This window comes from Phytophthora cinnamomi (assembly GCF_018691715.1).
Source record: "Phytophthora cinnamomi strain GKB4 chromosome Unknown Contig27, whole genome shotgun sequence".
NCBI lineage: Eukaryota > Oomycota > Peronosporomycetes > Peronosporales > Peronosporaceae > Phytophthora > Phytophthora cinnamomi.
In genome coordinates, this window is record NW_027150960.1 from 1,290,725 (window position 1) to 1,317,103 (window position 26,379).

At 54.8% G+C, this 26,379-nt stretch overlaps 6 protein-coding genes across 6 annotated transcripts; 3 read left to right on the plus strand and 3 right to left on the minus strand.

Moving 5' to 3' along the window:
• Nucleotides 1-2,871: 2,871 nt before the first annotated feature.
• Nucleotides 2,872-4,580, minus strand: IUM83_04148 (HECT E3 ubiquitin ligase; the record flags this gene model as incomplete). Its single annotated transcript, XM_067928203.1, has 2 exons — nucleotides 2,872-2,913; nucleotides 3,018-4,580. The coding sequence occupies 2 exons, from the start codon at nucleotides 4,578-4,580 to the stop codon at nucleotides 2,872-2,874; spliced, it is 1,605 nt and encodes a 534-aa protein (XP_067793985.1).
• Nucleotides 4,581-4,797: 217 nt separating this feature from the next.
• Nucleotides 4,798-5,431, plus strand: IUM83_04149 (uncharacterized protein; the record flags this gene model as incomplete). Its single annotated transcript, XM_067928204.1, has 3 exons — nucleotides 4,798-5,043; nucleotides 5,116-5,305; nucleotides 5,388-5,431. 3 exons carry the CDS (start codon nucleotides 4,798-4,800, stop codon nucleotides 5,429-5,431), a joined length of 480 nt encoding a protein of 159 aa, XP_067793984.1.
• Nucleotides 5,432-7,283: 1,852 nt separating this feature from the next.
• Nucleotides 7,284-8,183, plus strand: IUM83_04150 (Crinkler (CRN) family protein; the record flags this gene model as incomplete). Its single annotated transcript, XM_067928205.1, has 1 exon — nucleotides 7,284-8,183. One exon carries the CDS (start codon nucleotides 7,284-7,286, stop codon nucleotides 8,181-8,183), a length of 900 nt encoding a protein of 299 aa, XP_067793786.1.
• A 550-nt stretch (nucleotides 8,184-8,733) lies between these two features.
• IUM83_04151 (AGC protein kinase) lies at nucleotides 8,734-10,826 on the minus strand (the record flags this gene model as incomplete). Its single annotated transcript, XM_067928206.1, has 4 exons — nucleotides 8,734-8,918; nucleotides 8,991-9,983; nucleotides 10,056-10,323; nucleotides 10,401-10,826. 4 exons carry the CDS (start codon nucleotides 10,824-10,826, stop codon nucleotides 8,734-8,736), a joined length of 1,872 nt encoding a protein of 623 aa, XP_067793780.1.
• An 817-nt stretch (nucleotides 10,827-11,643) lies between these two features.
• IUM83_04152 (putative serine protease family S10) lies at nucleotides 11,644-13,083 on the plus strand (the record flags this gene model as incomplete). The annotated part of the gene is made up of 1 exon (XM_067928207.1): nucleotides 11,644-13,083. One exon carries the CDS (start codon nucleotides 11,644-11,646, stop codon nucleotides 13,081-13,083), a length of 1,440 nt encoding a protein of 479 aa, XP_067793784.1.
• A 128-nt stretch (nucleotides 13,084-13,211) lies between these two features.
• Nucleotides 13,212-14,054, minus strand: IUM83_04153 (Methyl transferase-like protein; the record flags this gene model as incomplete). The annotated part of the gene is made up of 1 exon (XM_067928208.1): nucleotides 13,212-14,054. One exon carries the CDS (start codon nucleotides 14,052-14,054, stop codon nucleotides 13,212-13,214), a length of 843 nt encoding a protein of 280 aa, XP_067793791.1.
• Nucleotides 14,055-26,379: the final 12,325 nt, after the last annotated feature.

Genomic DNA, 26,379 nt, shown 5'->3' on the forward strand with positions numbered 1-26,379 from the left:
GTGCTGTCGAGGTTGGGAAGAGGTGTTGAAAGTGTTTTTGGCAGCACACACTGCATCCAGGTTTTGGTAGCGTCGGTGAGCACAGGCAAACTTCCAACAGCTGAAGCAGCACCAAGCCCAGAAATCTCCGAAGTACGCTCAAGCACACTCTTTAAATGAGCTTGTACGGTATGGAGAGGTAACCCGCCCTCAAGCAAGCTGCTGCTTACCCACTCGTCATATTCATCAACCGAGCACTCGGACGATGCCAACTTCGATACATCGCCGTCATCACTTTCACTTACATCACTCTTGACGACGTCGTCCAAACTAAGAGTAGCCGTAGTCACATTGTCAACAAGCAGATCGTCGTTTTCCAAACTGGTCAAAGCATGACCGAAGTATCCTAACAAGTTGGCGATCACCATTTCCAGAATAACGAGCTGATTACTCACCCACTGCCGTCCATCAGTGTCTTTTGTATCTTGCGAGATCTTGCTTCCCACAATGCAACCACTTGTGTGACTCTTAGTGTCTTCATAGCTTCCTGTGAATACCGTGCCATCAGCACGGAGACGCCCCTCCACCAAGCAGGTACCTCCTTGGCGCCACGTTTCCACAAATGATACCTTTGTTCCCCGTGCAATACCATTTAGTGTCACCGTTGTAAACGAGCCGCTGCTGCGTCCTTGCATCGATCCATCCTTGTCTTGTGAAAGAGTAAGATGGTACTGCTGGGCTGGAATATTGCCAGCAGCCATGCTCTTTAACTCCCATTCCCCAGCAACACTGAGCACAAGGTTGCCAGGCGATACCTGGTCGCCGTCCTCGCTAGACGGTGCCAGCGTTCGAAGAGCTTGGATCACTCTCTCAATGCACTGCATAGTGCGAATGCACCAAGGTACAAAGGTCATTGCCAGCGTCGAAGATAGACCATGGTAGTTCCGGATAAGGCTTAACGAGCTAATCAGCGGAGTCACCATCGAAAACAGCAGCGGGTATGATGCTACTAATTGCTCGTAGTCACGAATGCGCTCAAGCTTCTGAACTGCAGACAACGCGGATTGCTGTTCTGACGTGATGCTCAAGTCATTGAGCGCAGGACTGGATAAGTACGAGCAGCAAGACTCTAACAGGGCTCCTGCGTGATGTAAGAACGGCTTCAGAACAGCAGGAATCACAACACCCTTAGGCTCCATCATCTCGCCACTCGAAGACGCAGCAAAGTTCGCATCCGTAGTCCGTTGCACGGGTAGAATCGTCACTTGGTCGTCTCGCTGGTACAGACCAATCGCAGGATACAACGTACCGTGTTGAGTCAATCCGTCAAATGCAATGCCCCAGTCACTATCTCCAATACCAAACGAAAGCGCTCCACTATCCGTATTAAGTCGAACCCGTACAACGCTGCCCGTGGTGAAACCATCTCCGTAGTCTCCGCGAACTTTACTACGGGCATGCCACAGCGCTCGGGTTCCAATGAGTCCCCATCCCTGTCGGTCACCACCCACGTATGTTGCCACGGAAGCATCTCTGGTACATACACCAAGAAAAATATGTCCCTTTTCACATCGATCGAGACGAACGCCCCACTCGTGGATGCCGGTATTAGGAGGACAATCTGTCGTAGCCATCACCATTCCCCACTGCTTTGCCGTATATTGTTTTGCCGTTCGATTTCCATCGGACAGAGTCATAGTTTCTGCGCATCGCGATGCGTCAAACTCTAACGCGGGTGGTTCATCACCGCGTGAGCCACCTAGGCGTTGAATCATTAAATCTTGGAGTGATCGGAGCAGGACAACTCGAGCATTTAGGGCGGGTGTGTGTGAAGAATCGTCTCCTTTCTCGAGAAGTGGCAGTAATGGGGCGTGCACTAATTCATAGCTGTCTTTAAACGAAAAGTCGTGCCACCCTGTCGACAAAATGCTTTCGCGGAGTAAGTCAATTAGGCTGGGAAGGCGGTTAATACATTCCAGCGCTTCCGCTTTTTGCTTGCGACCCATGTCCCACATTTCCTCGTATGCACTTGCCAACGTGTCAGTGTTTAGTGCCTCATCACTTGGACCGCTGCCGGGAATATCCATAATCGCATCCAGGAGACCAGGAGGTCCGTGACTAGATATATAGTCACAGAGGCATCGTGCACTCAGGGATCCAGAATCGAGAGAAGCCCTAATAACGGCAGGGCTCCACTTTGCTTTGATTCTCCCCGTTTTTGACGCAGCGTTTTGAAGAGCACCATCATCGATTGGTTTCACGCTGGGGTCACTTCCATTTTGGCTTTTCTGTCCTCGCTCAGTCTTGCTGTCGTGTTCAATAACATCTACACAGGTGGGAACAAAAAGTTGCGCCATATCTGGCAGCGCCAACCGAGCGCATAGAATGTCTAGTTGGTGAAACTTCCACTCAGCATTTTGTTCACCAGTTCGGGCAAGCTTAAGGCACTCGGCGAGCCTAGATGCCAGTAGCATATGCCGTTCCTTCTGCACGTCGTAGAAAATAGCAAAAGCTCGTACCCAAGCTGCCATTGCTTGTTCACGAATACGAGCGCAATAATATGCAGCAGCATTTTGCACGTCGACTGGGGAGCATGAAGATGCAGTTGAACATATGATTGGACCAACGAAATCCTGCTCAGGATCAAGTTGGAGGCTCTCGACAGAGATGTAATTCAGGACTAAGCTCTTCAAGCTCTCCAACAGCGGGTTGCCACCTTCAGTAGCACCTTCATCGCGCTGGGGATTCAACTTGGGAATCTGACCAAGACCAACCGACGCTGGTGCAATACCCATCACCTCAACGTGGAAGAAGTGTACTTCCAGGATTCGGAAGAGCGACAGCATCGAGCATGACGAAAACAAACGCCACTTAGCTGCCCAGTTAGGGGTTTCAGCCCACCGAGAATGAGGAGCGACTGTCGTGTGCAGATCCCTTAACAACGAATTCAGGAGCATGAACGTCAGCGGATGCGGCTGAACAGGCGATTTGTTGGGGAGCACGCCCTCCTGGCAAGACTTCAGGTACTCCATGCATACCTTTGTCATCTGGATTATCAGTGCCATTACAACGGTTGCTCCATCGACATCAGCAATGGAATCACCCGGAAGTGTAAACGGGCCAAGCTCTTGCAGTTCCTCAGCAGAAAACTTTGGCGGGCGAGTTTTCACAATGGGGTGTTCATTTTCACCCGAAACATCTCCATCCGGCGCGCTCTCGCTCTTGGGGGTTGATGGAGCATCAGTTGATGCGTTTTGATCCCGCAAGTTCACCTCGGGAGAAAGCGATAAGGCAATCGCACGCGCCATCAGCGCATCTTCATCCACGCCTTCTCCTTCAAGGCTGTCCGCGCCTTCTCCGCGCTCATCGTCATCATCGTCATCATCGTCACCTTCATCTCCATCGCCACCAAACCGACTCAATCTGGCGCGGAGCTTGGCAATCGATCCACTGTCCGAATCCAAATCCATTTCAGCGGAAGCTGCAGCTTCAAGAACAACACTTTGCAAGTCCGACTCGAAGTTGCCTTCCGCGCTTTCGAGCGTGGTGTCCGTCATGGCCTGATCCGCTTTCGTCGGTGTCGTGACTTCCTTCGTCGCCGACGCTGCCGTGGCTGATGCCTTCTTCGCCTTGTATTCCGGCGCTTTCTCTCCCCGCAACACTCGCAGATGCGAGGCCAGCGGAAACGTGGGCGGTGCTGCATCATTCACCTTATTCTGATGGTCCAGGAACGACAGCACAAGCTTCGCCGCGAGCATAAGCCCCTGCAGTGATCCTTCGGCGATGCTCTTCGCCACAAAGCGACTGATGTTGGTCTTCATGTCTTCGTCCGACAGCGGTTCCGCCGTCAAGTCGGGCGTTAGCATGCCCGCTCCGACGCCGGCCTGCGAGGGCTGCTTCTCCTTGCGCTCTCTGTCCTTCCGCTTCTTCTTCTTCTTCTTGTCCTTCTTCGGGTCCACGCCCGTGACCAGCGGGTGGCACAGGATGGCGCCGTACAGCGCCGGGTCCTGCTCCCGGATCTGGCCCAGCATCACGTTGTACACGCGGTTGTCCAGCTTGTCCTTGAGCAGGCGGGCGTGCAGCTTGGCCAGACGCTTCTCGGGGTCCAGCGCGTCGTCCTTGTCGTCGTCGTCGTCGTCGGCCTCGTCGCGCTCCTCGTCGCGCTCGCTCTCGGCCTCCTTGTCCTTGTCCTTGGCGTCGTGGAAGTCGCGGCCGCCGCCCAGCGCGAACTCGATGTCCGACTTGGCCTCCATGAAGAAGCGCGTGAGCTCCTCCACGCGCTGGCGGCGCGCGGCGTCGGCGCTCAGCAGGTCGTCCTTGGAGGCGGACGCGGACGAGGCGCCGGTCTTCTGCTGCGCGTCGGCGGCGCGCTCGGGCGCGCGCTCGAGCTTGACGGGCTCGGCGCGGCCGCTGGTGGCGAAGAACTGCAGCGACTCGGCCGTGATGACGCTGCTGCGGTCGCTGCAGAGCGCCGCGAGCTCCGCCATGAGGCGCGCGTAGCGCCCGTCCAGCGAGTCCTTCTCCTGCGTCTCCTGCAGCTCGTGCAGCACGCTGGCCTGCCGCAGCAGGCGCGTCTGCTTGGCGCGCGCGCTGCTGCTCATGGGGTTCGCCGCAGAAACAAGAGTGATGGTCTCTGGGCCCCTCTCTCTTTCTCTCTCGTGTCCGTCGGCGGCGGCTTCTTTTCTTGCTTAACACTGCGGTCGTCCCCCCTTTGCCGCTTACGATCTTTGGGGCGGCGCCGGCTAAGTACGGCGTCGCGATTGGACGAAAGGGAGCTTGAAGTCGCGGGATCAGATCTGAGCGCGCCAAGCCAGCAGGATGGAGGACGGCGCCGCCGCCGACGCCGACGTCTGGAGCAGCTTCGAGAAGAGCGTCGCGTACATGAAGGAGGTGGCGGCGCTCTACGAGTCGGCGTTCGGCTGCAGGGCGGACGGTGTCAGGAAGACCGTCGTCTCCAAGGCACACCTGGATGAGGCACACAACCAGGCTCAGCAGGCACTCGAGCTGTTGGCCTCCAACCTGCTCAACGCCTCCATGACGGTCATGAACGCGGTTGAGAGACAGGTGCGTTTAGACGGAATGGCTAGGGCCGTTGCGGCCACCGACTGACATGGCGTGCAACGTGCTGCTCGCCAGGAGAGCGAGGCCGACCGACTGAAGTGCAAGGTGTCGGCCATCCGCCAAAACATTCGAGACCGACAAACTGTGCTGGACCAAGCAGCCGTCGACAAGTTCTACGAGTCCCACAAGCCAAGTCGGGTGCGGTCGCCTCGTCCGGTTTCATCAGCGGATCACGCGGGACGACACGAGAGTGGCCATTCGCAGCGTATGTCTTCATTATGCGTCCCAACTTGGCGTTGATACGTTCTAATGTGGATTTTTTATTGGATGAATGCCTGCCAATACAGAGCAATTGAGGCTGTCCCTCGCTCCTGAGCAGTGTATGCAATAAATCATGATTTCTTCGTTCTAATAGCACGCTCTGTCGATCCTATCTCTGGTTCCTCCTTTATGTGTCCACGTAGTTTTTGAGAGCTATACATCGGTTCAAGACTTTTATAACCTTCGTGCCGGTTGTCTTGGATATCTGTTTGGTGGAAACTGCCGATCGTGACACTGCTGTCTTGGATAGTCGTCTTTTACTCCCTCGTCACTGTGAGCATCGAAACGAAATCTTCTTTGATGATACCCATGCGCGTTTGCACTTGTAACCTTGACAGATCACGTAGTTCTCTCCGGTTATCACTCCAGCATTTAGTATTCACTACTACTAGTAGTTTGCTGGATTCAACACGATACTACAGTACTCCAAGAGTACTGCGAGATAACCCTGAAGCTCATACACCACATGCGCTATTGGTGTGTTTGAAGGTTCAAATTCGGCACTCAACGAGAGGATACTCTTTAGTGTTATCATTTTTGTTTTTACTCGCACTACGACTAGTAGATTTTGCTGTCTGTATTGTGTTCAGGTGGTCTATCCAGACGTTGAAGCCGCCGCCCCAGTAGCATCCTTCTCTGCCAAAAAAAGCTCGATCCACCTTCACGATTAAGCGCGCGGTCTAGCAGTATCTGGACTCCGACTTCGTACGTTCGCCAGAACTCGCTGAGGAGACGTACTGAAGTGGTTTCGCGATGACGGTGAGAATCGACTCCCTCTATTGCTCTGCTAGCACGCATCCACCTCGACAAGATATCGTCATCAGCGTTTCAGGAGCGAGTGTTCTCTACGGAGGGTGGGGGGTGGGAGTGATGGGGCCTCTTCGAACCCGCACGACAGCAGAGGCGCAGATAAACAGCTACATCTCAGGCATAACAGGGACGAGATCGCGGTCATGCTGACTGGCGGGCGGGCGCGCACGTTCGCCGCCTGGCGACCGGGGCGTCATGATCGGGAGGCAGCAGCGGCAAGCAGAGGTGGCGGAGCACAGGCGGAGCAGGCCGTATAATAATAATCCTCCTTTCAGTATAGAATTTGACAAGTAGCGGGTTCACGGGTCCAGACCCACATCATATTGTACAGGTTCTTGACCCGTTAAAAATGAGTGGCGGCGATCGCCAGCAACACTCGAGCGTTGCACTTGCTTCTCATTTTCAGATTGGACAGCCAAGGCGGTGGATGCGACCAGGAATATTGTGTGAGCAGCGGGGGCCCTGCCTCTCAGAGCTTCTGAGGATGAAAAAATACACTAGCCGTCGAGACGTCCTCGGGCGTCGATGTGGCGCTAACTAAACTCTAATTTTTTCCTGAAGAACGCCGAGCCAACCAGTAGAAGAGGATGCGTGTTGCATATTGTTGCCCCGGGGTTCCTGTGAGGATAAACGTACCACCACACTGATCTATACGATGAGAAATCTTCCATAGAAATCTAACTTTTACTGAGGAACCCCATCAAACCTGTACAGAGATTTATCCGCCTGAAATACATTGCGTGACTTTTTACTGTTGTGCCGACCTTGTTGTTTGTGTTTTTGCTGGTGTGAAGCTTAGTGGCGTATCGACGTGGGTTACTGTACTGCGACGACAGAGGTTAAAGCTGAAGTGGCACCTGTTGTCCAACATACTATTACGTGTATCATCATAATATGACGCTAGCCTGCTTGCACATCAAGTACAATTGCTCCGCTCAAGTTTCTGGGAAAAGGCATGACCATATTCTCGCTCGGGTCATTTTCGGTTCCATCCTCCCGTCGCAAGCTCAAGCCTCCTTTCGGCCAGCTGAAGCGTAGCTCAAAGACAATGAAGACGATGAATGGTATGCTGACACACAATGGTCGCTCCTTCACTTTGGCTATCGAGAAGCATGAGACTGTCGCAGACGCCAAGCAAGCGATCCCAAGCGAAAATGGGCTACCAGTTCCCAGCGGACCGAATGACCTTGCATCTAGCCAAGGAAGGCGGCGAGTGGCTCAAGTTCGCGGACCCCGACGTGGAGCAGCTGAAGCTTGGCAAGGTTTCCGACAGAATCGATGCCATCATGACGGAGCGGACGAAAATGAACCCAACTCTTTGCATCGGCGATTTTGCAGCCGATTTCCCTGCGGACGAAGCTGATGGCGACGATCTCCACTTACTTGTCAAGATTCAAGACAAAGCTGCTGCAGCAACCATCAGGGGCAAGGTTTGGGCCGCAGAAGAGCTGGCTACAGTGCACCCTCGAGTCCAGTCGAACGTGTGGAAGTCGGTCGTCCGAATCTCGATCAGTCTGTCATCCAACGTTGTTACCACGTCAACTGCTCTGGTTGTGTTTCAAACGTCGACGAATTTGTACTTGCTGACCAACTTGGGATTGTGGGTCGACGAACGCTTAGTTGGTGCCTTGAGCAGTGACTTCAAGAAGGAGCTCGCACACTTCCTCCACCTTCATCCGTTGAGCGTCAAAGATGAGAAGTGCAATAGCCGTCTACAACCGTCCGGGGCGGATAAGCCTCGTGTTGTCATTGAGAAGCTCATTCCGGATGACAATGAGATGGAAATAATCCATGGGTTCGAACTCGGGAACGACGTCTGCTGGAAAAGCTCGGCGGATCTGGACTTCGCCGTATTTAAAGTGATCATCCCGGAGGATAACCGGCTTATTGCATGCACGATGGCCTCTTTTGGTGTGGTTCCAACGATGAGCGTTCACGCTTATTTCTTTCGTACTGTGCCGTACAATTCGGCCCTCCTTATGCCATTGTTCCGGTTGAAGTCACTGGGATAATGGGGAGTAAAATTAATCTGTCTGCCAACGGTCTTCCTGATGGAGCCATGGTGTGCACTAACGACGGAATGGCGATTGGGTACCTTGGTGGCGCGTCAATTGTGAAGTATCTGTCGTGCGGCTTCACACTTCAGGGAATGATACTGGATTTGCCGTCTGCCTTGGTGACGTCGAACCAAGGCCAGGACTCGTAAGCTGCAGCTGCACCGTTCACCTCTCCGGGTTTTGAGAACCGCTGTTTTGTAAGGAGCACTTGATCTTGTCGTACTGAAGGATGCATGAGGAATGACGGAGACAAAGACAAAGAAGCAAGTGGATGGCGAAGTGTTACATATTTCTCTTCTGTCCGAGTGGCCTGGCCGTTCGATTCAAGAACTACGTAACACAAGGTTTGATTTTCAATGCGTTTATTTGGCCTCCATCTTCTGACTATACTGCTACACTTGAGTGGGGACGTTACCGGAGCACCCACTACAATGCACACGGCGGCGTTATAGATAACCAGCATGCGACACAGTTCGACTGCAACTCTGGATGTCCACCATGCATTCTATTTGGGTGCCGTGAACTTTGCCTTGCTGTCCTCGCCCGTGAGCTGCAACACCTTGTACGGGATGTTGGTCTCGTCCAGCTCCTTGGCGATACCGAGCTCTGCTCGCAATGTGTACTGTGAGATGTAGTCCCATGTATCGAAGTGTTTCTGCATTTCTGGGTCGGGGTCCGCGTACCAGTCATCTGTTCCGCGAAAACACGCAAATTAGAGTTCGCATTGCATTGTTTTGTCTTTGATCAAAAGGCAGTACTTACGTCGAATGAAGTCCTTGTCGCGCATGTCAAAGTGCGACATCATGTGCTCGTACGAATTGTAGATTTTTTTGTCGGTGAGTAGCGGTAGTGCAGGCTTGAACTTGGGGTCTATGTGTTTCATCATAAGCTTCTCCCAGTCTACGGTTTCGAAGAACGGGTGCTCCATAAACTCAGTAAAACCTTTCTCGCCGTTGCAACCTAGCCGATGCTCCGGTGACACCTCCAGCAGACGCTTCAAGAAGTCCTGCGCGTTCCGAGTCAAGTGAAGTGGGAATGTGACACCTTGTGCCATTTTTTGAAGCTCGATCTTGTGTTGTGTTCGCGGAGACAATCTGAAGATTTCTTCGTTCGCTACCTCTTGGAAAAAGTTGCCGCTCGAGTGCATGCTGAACGGCTGAAACCCACACATCAGCTCGAAAATGGTGACTCCGAGAGACCAAAAGTCCACTGCAAACGTGTACCCGGGTCGCTGGTCGCGCTTTACGAGTTTTCCGGATATGATTTCGGGTGCCATGTAGCCGCGAGTTCCTACTGTTGTTTTCCGTCGTGTAAGCTTTGGTTGCACTGGTGTATACCGATAGTCTCCAGAATCATCCTTCTTCAGTTTCAATGGGTCAAAGCCAGCAGCAAGACCCATGTCAGCCAAGATGACGTGTCCGTCTTCTCCTAAAAGTATGTTACCGGGTTTCAAGTCGCGATAAATAAGCCCCAGTTCGTGCATGTGGTTGAGTGCTAGCCCAATCTCAGCTGCATACAACCTCACTCGGTCTTCGTGTAGATAGCCATCACGTGATGATTTCAGTGCATCACCAAGATCACCACCTCGAACAAGTTCTGTCACGATGATGGCATGCGCCGGTGTCTGGAAGCTGTAGTGCATGTCCAACACGAACGGATTGTGACAAATCTGCAAAATATCCTTCTCGGATGTGATCTGGCTCAATTGATCATGGTGCTCGTCCAGAAGACCAGTCTTGAGCTGAATTTTCATGGCTGTTGAGTGTGGAAATTCACGAACATTGTTATGCATTGATCGACAAAACCCAAACAACACAACCTGCTTACCATAGTGCTTGCCAGTAGACTTTTTTCGAGCGTGTACGACGCGACCAAACCCACCACTTCCGAGCAGTTCCAGGTACTCGAAGTCCTCGATCGTGACCTTGTTGTACGTATCTTTCAAGTCCTTCTTGTACGCCTCGTACTCTGGTGAGGATTTGAAGCGCATGAAGGTATTTTGGCACATATCGGCCACGATGTTTGTCATGAGAGGGTCGAAGAAATCGACCGTGGCGCTCGATCCATGACTTGCCTCGAGGTCTGCAATTTTTTTCTGCCGTCCATCCAAAATAATCAAATAAGCACCACACACAACATGTACCACACTGAAGTTAACTATGACAAACTCACATCGTAGAGTGCAATGAGATCGGACGTGATGCTGCCCAGCGCCATGGTCGAACCGTTCTTGATGTACTTGCGGTAGATGAGTTTGGCCATCGATTTGCGGTATCCGATGGACGGGGCCTCACGGAACTCCTTGATCTCGACCCAGCAGAAGAAGGTCTCGGACGTTAGAATCTTCTTGGCGAAGGCGCCGATGTGCTTCTGCCCCACTGGGTCGTGCAACATGTGCAGCAGCTCTTGCTCGTTGGTGGACGGTTCTCCGTTGGCCCCCACAAAGGGCTGAGCGATTTTCCACTGCGTCTTGGCGGCCACGAGCGGCGCGTGGTGCGGCTTGTTGGCGAGGTTCAGGAACGCGGCGACGATTCGTGACGGGGTCTGCAGACGCATCGCGCCATTCGCGTCCGCCGTCACGGAGGCTCCAGCGCCCATGGTGACCGCCCGATCGATCGAACTCTCTCTCTCCTAGCTCTCCACGCTCCAATTCCAACAAGGCGAACGACGACGTCCCTCAATAGACGATGAAACCAACCGATGTACCTCAGAGGCGCGGGCAAATATAGAGGGTTGCGGGGCTTCTCATGCATGGCTTGGCCCTGAACCAGTCCTGCTGTATTTACACAGACCTCGAGGGGGGCTGAGGGAGGTGTGGGTGCCCGAGGTTCTGGGCGCGAGGCATGAGGCTATTTTTCACTTCCCGCCTAGCAGGCATTCGTCACGAATCACGAAGTCACGAAGTCAAGACGATTGAATCCAATCCAAGCGCCCCAGACTGGCACAACGCCAAAACGGTCGGCTGACAGCGCGTTGGAAAAAATATGGTCGCCGGATGGTTTGTAAACTGTGGCTGACTGCTATCAGACAGGCATGCTACTTTTCCTTATAAAGACTTTGGCAATGCCTCCGTTGGTCATCACTGTATTCCTGAGTTCCATGCCACAGTAGAGTATCCTGCAGCATACCAATAAAAATGGCCACTGCTCGTTCAGGCTCGAGCAGCACGCACAGACCCAACAAGAACAAAACAAGATAAAAAACACTCATCGACCGGCGTGCCTTATGGTTTTGCTCAAACGAACGGGATTGGTCGATCTCACTTCAACTTGCGACAAGCTCCACCCACCCGAATAGTGGGTCCCTTTCCACTGGATCAAAGTATGGTGCCATCCTGCCAATCGGCCGCCTTCTCCTTTCTATCAAAAAGATTCCTCCCTCACAAGATCAAGAACAAGGTAGCAGCAAAGTGACCATGACTCGGCTGCGGGCGACGCTGTGCCTGCTGGCGCTGCTCGCCTGCGCCTGCGTCCCCTCCTCCTCCGCTGCCAACGCCACCAGCTACACGCTGACCATGAACTCGGTGGACGAGGACTTCTGCGACTCGACCAAGCAGCTGAGCGGCTACTTCAAGATCACGGGCTCCAAGTCCAAGAACTACTTCTACTGGTTCTTCGAGTCGCGCGGCTCGCCGTCCACCGACCCGGTGATCATCTGGCTCACGGGCGGCCCCGGGTGCAGCTCCATCCTGGCGCTGCTGCAGGAGAACGGGCCCTGCTCCGTCAACGACGACCTGTCGCTCAAGCGCAACCCGTACTCGTGGACGGAGCGGGCCAACGTCATGTGGATCGACCAGCCCGTGGGCGTCGGCTTCAGCTACGGCGACGTGAGCGAGTACGACACGACGGAGAAGGAGGTGGGCGACGACATGTTCCACTTCCTGCAGGAGTTCTTCCAGGCCAAGCCCGAGTACCAGAAGCAGCCCTTCTACGTCTTCGGCGAGAGCTACGCCGGCCACTACGTGCCGGCCATCTCGCACCGCATCTTCACGGGCAACGAGCAACAGGAGGGCCCCGTGCACATCAACCTGCAGGGCTTCGGCATCGGCAACGGGCTGACCGACCCGGAGGTGCAGTACAAGTACTACCCGGATATGGCCTACAATAACACGTACGGTGTAAAGGCCGTGTCCTACCCGGTGTACCTGGCCATGAAGGCTGCCGTGTCGCCCTGCGTGGGGATGATCTCGAGCTGCCAGACCACCAAAGTGGCGTGTCTCGCCGCGCAGACCTTCTGCAACGCGGCGCTGGTGGCGCCCTACTCGGTGTCCGGGCTCAACGTTTACGACGTCCGCTCCAAGTGCGAGCACCCGCCCATGTGCTACGACTTTTCCTACGTGGAAAAGTTCTTGCGCCTGGAGAGCACGCTGAAGAAGTTGCACGTGAGCCCCAAGAGCGCCAAGTGGCAAAGTTGCAACATGGAAGTCCACGCGGGCTTTTCCTTCGACTGGATGAAGAACTTCCAGCAGTTGGTGCCGCCGATGCTCGAGGCTGGCATCCGAGGGCTGGTGTACGCTGGAGACGCCGACTTTATTGTGAACTGGATGGGCTGCAAGGCCTGGACACTGGAGTTGCCGTGGAGCAAGCACGACGAGTTCCTGGCGGCGGAGGACAAGGACTGGACTGTGGATGGCAAGAAGGCCGGCCGGATCCGTCAGGCCGGACCCTTCGCCTTCCAGCAGGTGTACGAGGCTGGCCACATGGTGCCGCTGGACCAGCCCAAGAACGCGCTGGCGCTGCTCAAGGCCTTCACGTTGCCTGAGGAGCACCAGTATGAGATCGCGGACGAGGCGGAGCAGCAGTTGCTGGACAAGGAGGCGATGATCGAGGACGAGAGCGTCATGAGCGTCATGTAAAGTAGTGGCTTCGATGACAGCAAAAACAAATTATGCGCGCGTGTGCATTAAGTGAACCTATACTGTTGGCAGAAAGTGTACGTGAGAGCTACTGTAGCTAGCAAACCACCGGTAAGCTGAATGCAATATCAAAGTGGTTTACGCACGACCAGCGTGTAGCCCCCGACGTTTCCAGCATGGAACAGACGCGCCACACTAGTGTAGAAATGGTCAAGGCCCTGAGCTGCCGTCTCGCCATCGCGAGCGATATGAGTCTCCAGCTCAGCGTGGTACTGGGTTGCACGATTCGACAAGTAAGGCTGCCACTTGGCCGTCACGTCTAGAAAACTTGGTGCTTCAAAGCCGCACGCGCTCAGCACAGCCACAATTTCATCTTGGCGCAGCAAGTCGTTGCAGTAAATGTCCTTCTTGAGCGTCGTCTTGTCCTCGACCGACAACTTTTCTCCGCGCAGGAAGAAATCGTCGACGTACAGCACCCCACCAGGCTTCAAGCTCTCGAAACAGCGCTGGAATAGGTCTCGCCAGTGGCCAATATGCAGGAAACACAGCAACCCTACCACAGCGTCGTACTCGTTGGACAGCACAGCATAGTCCAAAAAGTCCCCATTCAAGTGAGTAACTTGGTCATCCAGTCGACACTGACGTGTGAGCTCCGTGGCCGCCTCGCTCAGGTCTGGCTGAAGCTCTAGAGCGTCCACCTTGCATCCACTGCGGTGTGCCAGCAACCGAGCCGTGCCTCCGAAGCCCGTGCCAATGTCCAGTACCTTCTTCTCCTCCGGAGTCTCACTCAGCAGCTCCACGATGTGGCAGATCGGCTCGTCACCGAAGAAATGCAGCGAGTCCAACGTGGCCAACCGCTCCGGGTCCACTGGGATGTCCTTGTTGGTGTAACCCAGTTCAGTTAGGCGGCGCTCAATGCGCTCCAAGTGGTGGTACAGCTTCATGGTCTTGATCTCCTGGTGCTTGGTCATGGCGTCTTGCCTTGTAACAGTGGCTTGGTACGGAACTTGGCAATTGCAAAGTGATCCGACTTCGCACTCACTTGTGCTCTCGGCTGCCAGTTTCCAACTGGGGTTTTTATTATTTTTTGCTTTTTACCTTTTCTGCGGCCCTCTTGGCCTCCTTTGGAACACACGAATTGCACCTAGCTACTCCTAACATGCACCTAGGTTCACATCCACTTCCGAACGCTATATGAACGTCCTTGTGTGTCGACATGAAACACAATCTGCCTGCACCCTGTTGACAGGATGCAGCAGAACACTTCCCCCTCGAACAGTGAGACGGGAATATGCACTAAAACATTTACTGCTCGGTCGATCGATATCGCGCGATGCGCGATGATGTTAACGACGTTTTTGCCGTCCACGACGGGTTTGCGCCGGCTGTGCACTCTCAATGCCAAGCGCGTGTGCCATCTCCTGCACCGCCTGATCTGACGCGTTATCCTCGACAAAACGTTCAACAAGTCGAGGTTGATCTTCCATCATAATTTTCGCTGGCTCCCAAGAAGCTTCAACTTCTTCTAAGCCAAATCATTTCACCTTTATTTCCCAGGCACGCAGCTCACGACCAAAACGGCATTCTAGAAACTTCTCAACTAGATTCCCGCCTTCACCATGAATGATGTGTTCGATAAGATCCTCTGTGACTTCACGTCCACCTTCTGCGTACAACTTTAATCGCGACGCGTGCACCACTTGAATGTCGTATGGTGAGACCATATTTTGCACTTCAAACGTGTAGTCGTTCAGCGTTTTGATTATTCGTCGGGGTCCCTTCCATTGAACGGCCAATTTGTTCACTCTGGAGAGTACTTGGCCGACCAGCACAAAATCACCAACAGTGAACTTAGTCAATACAACACCAGGGCGAGCGGCTTGTCGCTTACGTGCCTGTGAGTGCCGCTTATCACTTGTCTCTGCGAGTTTCTTATGCATCATTTCCAAAGCCTCCTGAACAGCGACTAAGTGTTGCTTCTGTTTCTCGATAACCCAGTCGAGACTCACAACGTTTTGGTCCTGTTGATGCCGAACAGCGCCAACCGGCGTTTGTGCAGGTAACGCAGTAAATGCAGTGACCGGGGCAACATCATCGAGCCGATCCGCTGGCATGTGATTAAGTGCCATTTGCACAAGCGGCAAGATATCCGGCCACTGAGTCATAGCCAATTTCTGCTCACTCATCAAAGCACGAACGCAGCGCAGCAACAACCGATTCACCACCTCAACAGTGCCATTAGCCCATGGCGTGTAGGCGGTCACAAAATGATGCTGAGCTCCTAGTTTCTTTTGCAGCATCTCGATTACGGTGTTTTTGAAATGAGATCCTTGATCAGATACCCATTGGAAAACAACTCCATATCTCTTAAACCAATCTGTTAGTCCGTGAAACACTTCGGTGCTAGTTGCCACGAAACACGGAATGAGCTCGACGAAACCCGACATATCGTCTTTCAAAACCAAAACGTAGCACTGTCCTTCTGAGCTGGTAGGCATGCTCAAGAAATCAAAATGAAGAACCTCGTTTGGTTTTGTCCCATGAACTGCCTCACCAAATGGTCTGGGGACAATTTTTCCATTTACCCTCAGACAATGCAAACAGCTTTCGACAAATGCCCGAACTGTTTCCTCAATGTTATCCCAGATAAAAAAACTCGCGCAAATGCTTGAGTGTCGTGTCCGCACCACGGTGACCGGCAACACCAGTATGGGCCACTATACACAGTCTTGTCTGAAAATTCGTAGCCGTGGGCGGGATCCACACACGCTCGCGTTCATCACGAAAAATTTCACTGCTTGAATCCCAATGCAGTTTGTGCTTGGTCGCGGAATTCGGAGCAGTAGAGGTCGCTGCTGCCGGTCCCTCCCCCACCGAAACCACATCACTGATTAAAGCTCGAACTTCTGCTAGTGATGGCCACACGAAATCTTGAGCTTCAAGAGGGGAAATAGGATATTCATCAATTACACTTACCACGGCGACACGCACCGGAGTAGTGCCTTGCTCAGCTAGATTGGTTGCTCCCCAACGGGACAATAAATCTCCCCAAACATTTTCAGCTCCAGAAATATGCTCGATGACGTACGGAAATAGTGAAAGCGCGATCGACCAGCGCTGCAAGCGATCTGCTTGATAGCGTGCAATACCGCTGTCAAAGACTTCGGGGTTGAAAATATACATTAAGTTTCGGTGATCAGTGAAAATTGTAAAGCCGCCTGGGCGGAGCAGCAAATATTCGAGTCTTTTACAATTATTGCGTAAGCCTCCTTCTCAACCGTTGGCCATCGTAATGAAGCACCAGTAACCTTTCCACTAAAAAAATGCTGAAGGCGAGTGTCGCTGTTCATCCAGCGGTTTTCCAGCGTCTTCTTTCGGTATCTGTAGTGGGTCTAACTTGACTCACTACTTTAGCTTACACGTCGCGCTACGTGTATGAGGAAGCGTAGGTACTGAGTAATTACTTAGGTTAATTATATTTGAATACACAAATTTAATTTAACTTAGATAAGACTTCAAGTAGCTAGTTTAAGGTAAAATGAGAACTGTATTGTTTGTAAATTGATTTTCCTCCTAAATTGCTAAAAACTGTTTATCATCTATGAAAGGGGTTGACAGCGGCTGGCTGTCAGAGCCCCATTAATATGCATGACTCTGATTGGTAGAAAGATGCTGCTTTCTACCAATAGGATCTTTGGGTATGTGTGGACCACTCATTGTGGTGGCCCACTTCAATGTATCCATTAGTGTGTCTTACACCAAGGTGAGGAAGTATCTAAAACTTTTAACAGATAACCTATCTGTTAAATTCACAAATGGCTTGCAGCCACTTGTACGTGTAGCCCCGTTACACCATCCCCCCCTTAAGGTTAGACGCGCGGGGTCTCCGCACGTCAATCTTCGGAATTGACCATTCGTCAATTCTCCGCGTTTGGAGAAGAAATTCGTGCTCATTCAACGATGAGCGCGCCTCAGAAGAAAACTTCAAGATCGGTGGGGAGTCATCTCTCCATCGACGACTACTTCGAACGCCAGAAGGCGAAGTATGGCGACGTCGTCGACGACGACGATGACGATATGGAGGGCGAGGAGGACTCGCCCTCAAAGCGCAAAGACTCAGTGTCGAGCGAATCGCTCGACCCTCATGCCAAGAACATTCGCCCACGTGAAGGGGACGAATCGGACGCTTCGAGCTCGAAGCGTTCGCGAACTGAGAGCGATACCCCACTCGCTTCCGCTGGGGCTCTCAGTACTCCGCGCGCTGCAGCTGCAGCGCGTGATTTCAAAGCTCAAGGCTCTCCGCGCGCTGCAGGCGCAGCGCACGATCCGTGGATGCCGTCCGCGTCCGAGATCACGGACCGGTATAGGAACTCGGTACCTCCGAATGAGGTGCCACTGTACGTATGCAGCGCCATCAAAGATGACGCTGTGGCTGCCGAGCTGCACTTTGATGCGGAAACGCATCAAAGGCGCGATTACTACATCGGACTCTTTCGTGAGCTCCGATGGTTTCAAAGCAAGAAGACCTCTTCTCGCAGCAAAGTGCCCGAATGGCAGGCACTTTGTCAGAGTTGGAACGCCTTTGTTGACAATTTCATCAAGCAGCCGAATGCTTACCGTGATCGAATTAAGGAAGCGCGTGATCGCTTCGAGACGTACTCGAAGCGTGGAAAGTTGGAGCAACTTCATGTTGCTGCTGAGGAGGCAAATGTGCCGTGCGCTGTGCCCGAGGGATTCCAGTGCGCGAAGTGCTTCCCAGGCGCGGTCCGTTCGAGCGACCGCGACCTGAACGGGTACACGTCGTTCCGTGTGCCCAAGAGTCTCAAAGAGCTCCGTGCTAAGTTCTTAGTACGCGAGGGTACGGACGCTAGCGATGACCGCAGCGCTCGCACTACTTCCGCTGCGCCAGCGCGTACTGCTCCTCGTACGCCCTCACCATTTCCGGAACGTCCTCCAGCAAGACGTTCCGCGGCTCCCATGTATCTTGATGGGGAGGAAATCCTCCCCAACGAATACGAAAACGAGCCCCTTGAGGGTTCGTTTTCGGGATACTATGGTCAACAATCCGCTCAACAATCCAGCGGGTTGAGCCGCGGGCGTCACGGATCGGCGGTGGCGGGGGGTGGGAACACGCCCCGGGTATGATCAGCCCCGGGCTGATCAGTATGCGCCTCCCCACGACCGGGGACCGCCGTGTTGCGTCTGCAGGGCGCTGAGTTCGCCGCCCTGAAGCAGGAGCTGGCGAACCAGAAGGCTCAAGTCGCGGCGGTCTCGCAGACCGCCTCGAATATCCAGATCGAGGTGGGGGCCCGAATGAAGGCGTTGCTCCAGCGCGTCCGCGCGCTGGAGGAGAGATTGCTCGTCGCCGAGGCCAAGTGTCGTGTAGGAATTCACGATTTTACGAGTCCTCGTCCCTCAGCCTCGACAAATGGGACGAGTCCTACCAACAACACACGCTTCCCTCGAAAGGTCGGCGAAGATTGTTGGGATTAAACCTGAAGACCAGGTCCGATCCCTTACACCGGGCTGGAAATATGCCTTGTGTTGAAGTATCGGTCAGGAAGGTAGAGCCCACACACAGGCACCGCCAGCCACGAGCAACGGCTGGGGTGCGTAAATATAAGCGCTTTCGCGCTAAACCCACTGTGGTCCCTCAGAAAGGAAGGGTACCGGGCCGGTCAAGGCCTTTAACAGGGGCGCCGAGGTGAAACCTCGGCCAAAGAGTCAAACACACTGGGGGGTCACGCCACGCACCCAGGTCAACGTACAAACGTACAGGGAGGACTCTCTACCTCCCAACACTCGGCCACTATCCACTCTTGGCCTTACCAGGGCGAACTCTCGGTCAATGTACCTTAAGCTCACCGGCAGACATACCCCGCGTCGGCCGAGCGTATCCTGACCCTACAGCGAAGCTAGCTAGACTTACCGTAGACGGACTTGACCCTGATGGCTTGGGGGGAATTCTGCTCTGATTTAATAGTCAGAGGCGGTGAGGCCTCGACTATAACTAATCCCTAATGTCTATACAAATATCTAATATGGACCGAGCCTTCGGTCTAATCCTACAACCGGACGAGCCTTCGTCTTAAGTCCGGATTCCTAATAGGAGGCAAAAAGGGTATCCACTATGACTACCTGGAGGGCTCGGCGGGAATTTATTAGGACCCGCCGTGCCCCACAGTCACTAACTAGCTTTCTGTCACTCTGGCGCGGTAAATGTGAGTAGCCAATAGGAGACCTCGGTCTTCTCCTCTCAAAGTCTCGATGCCGTTAGACCTCGGTCCGGTGGCTCCACTCCACAGTCAAAACCCAATCTCACAACGGCCCCCACCTCGACGCGAACCTGTCAGGTGGTGAGCGTCGTGGTGCACGTCATTGCTGCCAGCATGTCTGTTTCCCCGAGCCCTCGACAAGGGCTGCGGGTCCTAACGTCAGAAGCTCTCGGCCGCGCTCTCAGGGTAAGCTATGTAGTATCTTCGAAACTTCGCTGGTTTCCTCATGCTAATCCTCCATGTCTTCTTTGCGTGCCACAGTATGATCCAAATGCCTTCATCGCGCCCTTCCCTCCTGAGTTCACGGCTAGGTTGGTCGAGGCCTCGACGGGGCCAACTTCCGCCTCTGACTCGCACAGCGGGGCACCCCGAGGTCTCCCGTCATTTCCTGCGCGCGACCTTCCACCGAGAGGTGACGCTGCGTCCAACCCCAGTGCCTCGGCTCGTTCGCCACTAACTCCCGCCTCTGATACGCACAGCGGGTGGTAACGAGCTCTGAGGCCGTGGGTTCGAGTCGTGTCTCCCTGCTCTCCGTGGAGCCCTCGGTTGGACGAGCCTGGCGGCACTTCGTCCAACCCGACTCAGTACTGCCGGCTCGAGGAGGGTGAGGTCTCGGAGGCGCCTTCTCGGCGCCCTCCAAACCCTCGTCGTGATGTTCTTGAAGACGCTGTCCGGGACGCCGCCGAGGATATGGTCCGAGAGCTGCAGGATCACACCGAGCAGCGTTTCGCAGACCTCGGTCACCTCATGGTCGGCTTGGTTCGTCATCCTCCGCTCCGCCTCGACTCCGATCTCGACCAGCGCCTGGAGGACGCCCAAACCCTCGGCGCGGTGATCCGTGCATTGGCTCCAGATGCGCCGTCGCCTGCCCCCGGCTGGGACGCGGAGATGGCTGACCTTCGGTTGGAGGTTCGTTACTACCAAGAACAGCTCACGTACAGTGATGCGCTGCTACGCCGAGAAGTGGACGAGCGTCGCAAGTTCGAGGTCCTCTGCAACCAAGCCTTGTTCGAGCGCAAGCAGCTCGCTGAAAAGTTTCGAGTCACTCGGGAGGAGCGAGACTTCCTTTCTCGCAAGATGGACATCGCGGTGAATGCACTCCGGCAGAGCGCTGAGATGTCTGACAACATGAAGGCTCGATGCTCCAAGTATGAGAGCTCGATCAGGGAACTTCGGGCGGTCATCAAGAAAGACCGAGAGGGGTTCAAGTCGGGGCTAATTTCGTACACGAAGGCAGTGGAGAGGTTTAACACCTTCCTCCGCCAGCAAGATGCTCAACGATCCAGTTTGTGTGGCCTCGACCTCACCGATGACTCGTCGCTTCCGCCTGTGGTTTCCTCGTTGCTCGGAGAGCTCGACGAGCTGGGCTTGCGATTGTCCGAGGTCGCGGTGGGCTCCAAGCGTCCTCACCCGATCTCCTCGGCCTCGACGACCAGCTCAAGCGTCGCCCGCTCCCAAAAGGTCTCCGGACTATCACAGGCGGCTCGCATCAGCATTCCACCTGACTCCTCGGTCGAGCTGTCGGACGACGAGACCATTACTGCCCCGCCAGCCAAGCGTCTGAAGCGTTCAGCCAAGGTCTCGGCGAAGCCGTCGTATCATACCAAACTTTCGCCGACGCTTGCGGCAACGAAGTCCCAAGTTCAAGTCAGACGTACCTCTCGCCTTGGTAAGCCGTCGGTGGATCTAAGGGCCAAAGCAGCAGCGAAAGCAGCCAAGTCTCGGCCAGATTCTGGTGCTATTCCGCGACCCATGGCCCAGGACTCGTCATCGCCACCGCACGGGTCGTCTCCTCCGCGTGGAGGCGGGACTGGCAGCACGAGGACTCGGCCGGCCGACAGGCCTTCAACGGCGAGTAGTGGTTCTCTTTCTCAGTCACCACTGGAAATCTTGGAGGTCGACGCCGACACTTCGGTCCACGCGCCTCCATCGCCGCATCCGTCCGATTCTTCGACAAACTCACTGCCCGGCTCGCCAGCTAGGCCTGAGGACGCAGAGGTTCCGACTTCGACTCCGGCCCCACCGGAGTCTCCGGACGACGAGTCGGAAGCTGGCCGAGATCTCGAAGAGAAGGCGCCGGCCCCTGTCGACCGGGATTCTCCATTCAAGGAGTCGGTGGTGATCAAGCCTCGTCGGGACGGCCGCCCGGTTCGTCCTGCTTCTACCGTGGCCTCACTCCAGTCGAAATCATCGGTCGAGCAGGAAAATGCTCCCGATGACTTCGTCTTGGGCCTCGATGGACCCTCGGAGGCGGAGCCCGAGGTCATGGACCTTACTGGACGTGATGCTGGAGATGGGTTTCGGTTTGGGAAGCCGTCCGAGAATTTCTGGAGGGAGAGTCTGTCAAAGAGGTTTCCCCAGCAGCAGAAGACGGGCAAGGCGAAGAAGCCTGCTGCTCCTCCCTCAAAAGCTCCTTCCAAGAAACGTCGGCAGCGCAAGACATCGCCGCCACGGAGTCTCCGGCGTGAACGTGGCGAGCCTACGAAAAGCCGGCAAACTACTTCTAAGGATGCCACGACTGGGCCAGCTCGGAGGACCGACACCTTGGCTTCGTCCAAGAAAACCTCTGGTTGCTCCACGAAAAACTCGCCGGACGACGCGTTGGATCTTCTCGAGCCTCCTTTCACAGCCCCGAGTGCTCGAGCCTGCTGGCAGAGAATATTGGAAGTTCGGGTGCCTCGGCCTGCTGACAGTGAAGTCGCGGTGGAGTACTCGGCCGAGGGCATTGCTGCCTTCGCGGATTGGGAAAGGTCGGCCCATCCGTACCAGCAATTCTTGGCGAGCCTCCCTGCTGATCCTTGTTTGTTCAGCACCGCCGAATTCATGCCGGACGAGCGCATCTCGATACGGGCAGATGGTCTCCCGTTGGTGGTCAAGTTCTGGCGACAGTTCAACGGCCGAGCGGTCGGCCCCACCGAGAAGAACGACTTGGGTTTCGCCTTGTACGAGCGTTCGCATTGGATTTCCCCGGCTGCTGCCGAGCGATGGCTCCAGCAACTTGCCGAAGAGCTTGGTGAGGGTTCTCCTGTTTACGTCGAGGCGCTCGAAGCTTGGACAGACTATCATTCCAACCGGAATGGGCGTGCCGATCGTATCCGCCTCCGGATCCCCTACCGTCTGTGGCCTCGGTGTTACCCGGATTCGCACGGGCGCATCCACTGTACCCCGGAAGTCATGTTCGAGCCCTCGGTTCCCATTTACTCCGTGGATAATTTGCTGTGGACCCCTATGACTGCGGACTGGTGCACCGAGGTGACGGAGCTGGATGGTCACGAGCCCTGGCGGAACTGTTGGGTGGATGTCCCTGCGGCGCATCCTTACAACACCATCTTCGCCCCCTGCAACCCAGCGGTCCCGGTCTTCGTTCCTCGTGGGATGACCCTACAGCAAGTTGCGTCGGCTATCACTGTCGATCCCTCGCTGGACCCCAAGCTGGTCACCGCGCCGTGGGTTCGCAAGTTCACCCACTTCCACGCTTCGCCGGATACTAGGGCCCCTGCTGAGGCTGGAGACTCGGCAGCCGAGGGCTCGGAGGCTGAGGAGGGGAAGTCTGCGCGTTCCCGCGGCGGAGTGTCGACAGAGCGGTCGGCCCAAGGCTCGGTTGAAGAGGCTGCGGACGCTCACGACGGCCACGTGGATGAAGCTCAAGCTGCCACTCTTCGCTCGGGAGCACGTGCAGTTCCTCCGGCCGAGCACTCGAGCGACGAAGACTTCGACGACGAGCGCGCGGTCGGTGGCTCTGCTCCGGAAGCTGGAGGGTCGGAGGCTCGACCCAGAACCGGGGAGCCCCAAGAGGCGCGCCTCACAGTACTGGCTCGGGGCGCTTCTAACTCGGACTCTTGAACCCTCGGTCTCTTGTTTCCGCTTTCATGTTTGCAGCTGTAGTTAGCTCAGGGTCGCTCAGTGATTGTAGCGTAAGGGTAGCTAGCTCTCAGGTTTCCGCTAATCGTCTTTTCATCATCTTTGCGTATCTCATCACCTTTCTCCAATCGTAATCTCCACTCGTAAGCTCGTTCCAATTACATGCAAATATACAATCATTTTTTGGTGCAGTAGTCGTTTTCGTCTGCTTGGGTGGGCTGCATCGCCCCACCGGCAGTTCATCATTCGCGACAGGTTGCAGCTAGTCCTCGTCAGCGACTTGGACCATTTGCAACCGTCGGTCGCGGCGTTTCTCGCGCAAGTAGTCATACAGCAGGCCGCCGCAAGACAAGTTGGCGGCTGGCTCCCACGAGGGCTCGTCGTAACCGGCCCACTTCACCAGGAACTCTCTGACCGAGCGCTCGGTGCTGTTCGAGAGTGGAACTCGATCGTCTAAGATCGCCTCCACCTCGTACTCGCCAGCGAGCTGGTCTGGCTCCCAGCTGTCCTCGGGCAGTAGCTCCTCGTCAAAGTCAAGTCTCGATCCCTCGGTGACCTCTGGGGTCAGCCGAGTTCTCGGTCGATCGCCGAATTCGCTCACAGCTTTTAATCGCGACACATGTACCACCGGGTAGAACCGGTATCCACTTCGATCAGGCAGCTCCAACTCATATGCATACTCGTCGACCTTTTTCTTGACACGGAAAGGTCCATGCCAGCGATGTGCAAGTTTCTTTGTCAGCCCAGGTTTCACGCGCTCCATGTATAACCACACTCGATCTCCAGGTTTGAACAGAGAGTTCGCCACCGACTCTTCGTCGGCTCCATCAGTTCTGCCGACTCCTCGTTCACCGTCGGAAACGTCGTCCTGTACTGACCCAGGCATGGCTGCCCTCTCCAGTCCGCTCAACGTGGCGTTATGCTTCTCAGCACGCCGGGCCTTCTCGGTCGCCTGATACTCTTTAGCCATAGCCAGGGCGATCTCTTGTTGTCGGTTGACTTCACGTCGCCACGCTAAGGCGTTGGACTGCCGGCCGAGCCCTCGCTTAAGAGACGAAGACATCGCTCGAAGACTCGATCGAGCGTCCCAACCATGCACGAGATAGAATGGGGTGTCCTTCCTTGTAGCATCATGCGAATTGTTGATAGCGAAGATGAGCTTTTCCACAATCTCATCCCAATCTTGCTGGAGCGGGTCCTCCGCATACACTCGCACAGACTGCATTACGGTCTTAACCGAGCGTTCCTGCTGGCCATTTGCTTGTGGACGATAGCTTAGTGTAGCCCGAGACCTCGATTGCATCATCTCGGTGAATGCTTGGAAGACCTCGCTCATGAAACGAGGATCTCGGTCGTGACGTATCAACGACGGCGCACCGAACCTTCGGTAGACGCATTCCTCGAACGCTTGTGCCACACAGAGGGCTGAAGTGTCGGCCATGGCTTTGCCCATGACAAAACCCGTGAATGCGCACTGAAATAGCAACAGTGCGGTGTTCCCTCGCCGAGACCTCGGCAGAGGTATAACGAAGTCCATCGATACTATTTGCATCGGTCGCTCGGCTAGGATGTTCCCTGGTGAGTACCCACGGAATTGTGGGACGCTTTTACTTGAGCTACAGTCCGGGCACGAGCGCACGTGCCGCTCCACATCAGCGAACAGGCCGATCCAGTAATAGTCCGCCTTAACTCGGTGGTAGGTGCGGACGATACCTTGATGTCCGCCCTCCAGTGAGTCATGGCAGCCCTGTAGGACCTCCTGGACCATCGTTGTTGGCACCACCATCCTAAATGTAGTCTCGTCGGTCCGTTCCTTTCCCCACCGACGGTTCACTCCAAGGAAATAAAGCAATCCATCTTCACTCAGTGCAAACTTGTCGGCCATTTTCCAGGCTTCGCGAGCGGCTTTGTAACTCAGATTTGCCTCTTCTCCTTTCAGCACCATCTTTAGGTTCGACCAGCGTAATTCTTCATCTTGGGCGTCGCTTATGCGTCGGCGGCGCTCTTCCTGCACCACCGTGGGGTCGATGTCGTCAGCACTCGGTTCGTGCACCGCTGTTGCATCAAGCCTCGGTTGAGCCTGTTCGTCGTTTAAACCTTCGGTTTTGGCCCCAGTAGGGCCTGACGCGTGTTCTACGCGGCCTGGATCGATCACCGAGACTTCCTTCGCAAAGCGGACGTGTTTCCGCCGCTCTTTTGCTTGGCGTCTGGTCACCGCGGCTACATATCCCGATTCCCGTACAAAATCGAAAAAAGTTCGACTACGATTTTGGTCGTGCGGGGTGAGTACTTGGACTGAGTTGACAGAACGTGTAGTCTCTTCCGCCGAGTTTTCCGAAGCGTCCGCCGAGCCGTCGTAGATAACTTCTCGGATTCGATTCAACTCCATCAATTCTTGCTTCCTTTCTTCACTGTCCACTACCACCGAGGCTTTCTTTTCCAATGTTTCGCTCGCGAGCGAATCAGCGGCCGCATTGAATTCACGTATTGCATGCAAGTATTTCACCGAGCGAAGTCTCGCCGTGAGTTCCTTGTGCTTGTTCAGTTGTGCCATTAACGACTCCTTACGACAAGCGATCACCCCTAGGGATTGCTGGATTGCGAGTCTCGAGTCTCCCACGATAACTAAGTCCTCGGCCCCATGTTCTAGGGCCGCCGAGACGCCGTTATTCATGCCGGTGTACTCGGCGAGGTTTACCGTCGTGGTCTCGAGAAAAGCACTCGCAGCGATCACTATATTCCATTCCGGGAGTTTCCACAAAATCCAGGCACAACTGCCATAGCCACCGTGTTTTTCGGTTTTGGCTGATCCATCGAACGAGAGTACGAAACCTCGGTGTGCACGGGGTAGTCGCGCATATAGCAACTGGGGGTCCATACGAACAATCGGGGAACCACATGTCGGTGGGGTTACCGGGGCCAGCGAGTCTTCGAGGTCGACGAAACTAGTAATGGTCGACTGCAAAAGTTGCGCAAAAGCGCAATCTTTCTCCTTAACTCGCTGCACCACCAGGTGCCACGGCGACAGTAATACCGCAAATTGGGTAGCTCGTCCAAACAGAGTCTTCGACTTGTGGACCCAGTCGAGTGTTGAAAATCGCGTGTAGACATGAATGGTCCGGCCTGCGAGTTGGGTGTAACACACCTTCAACATTTGGAG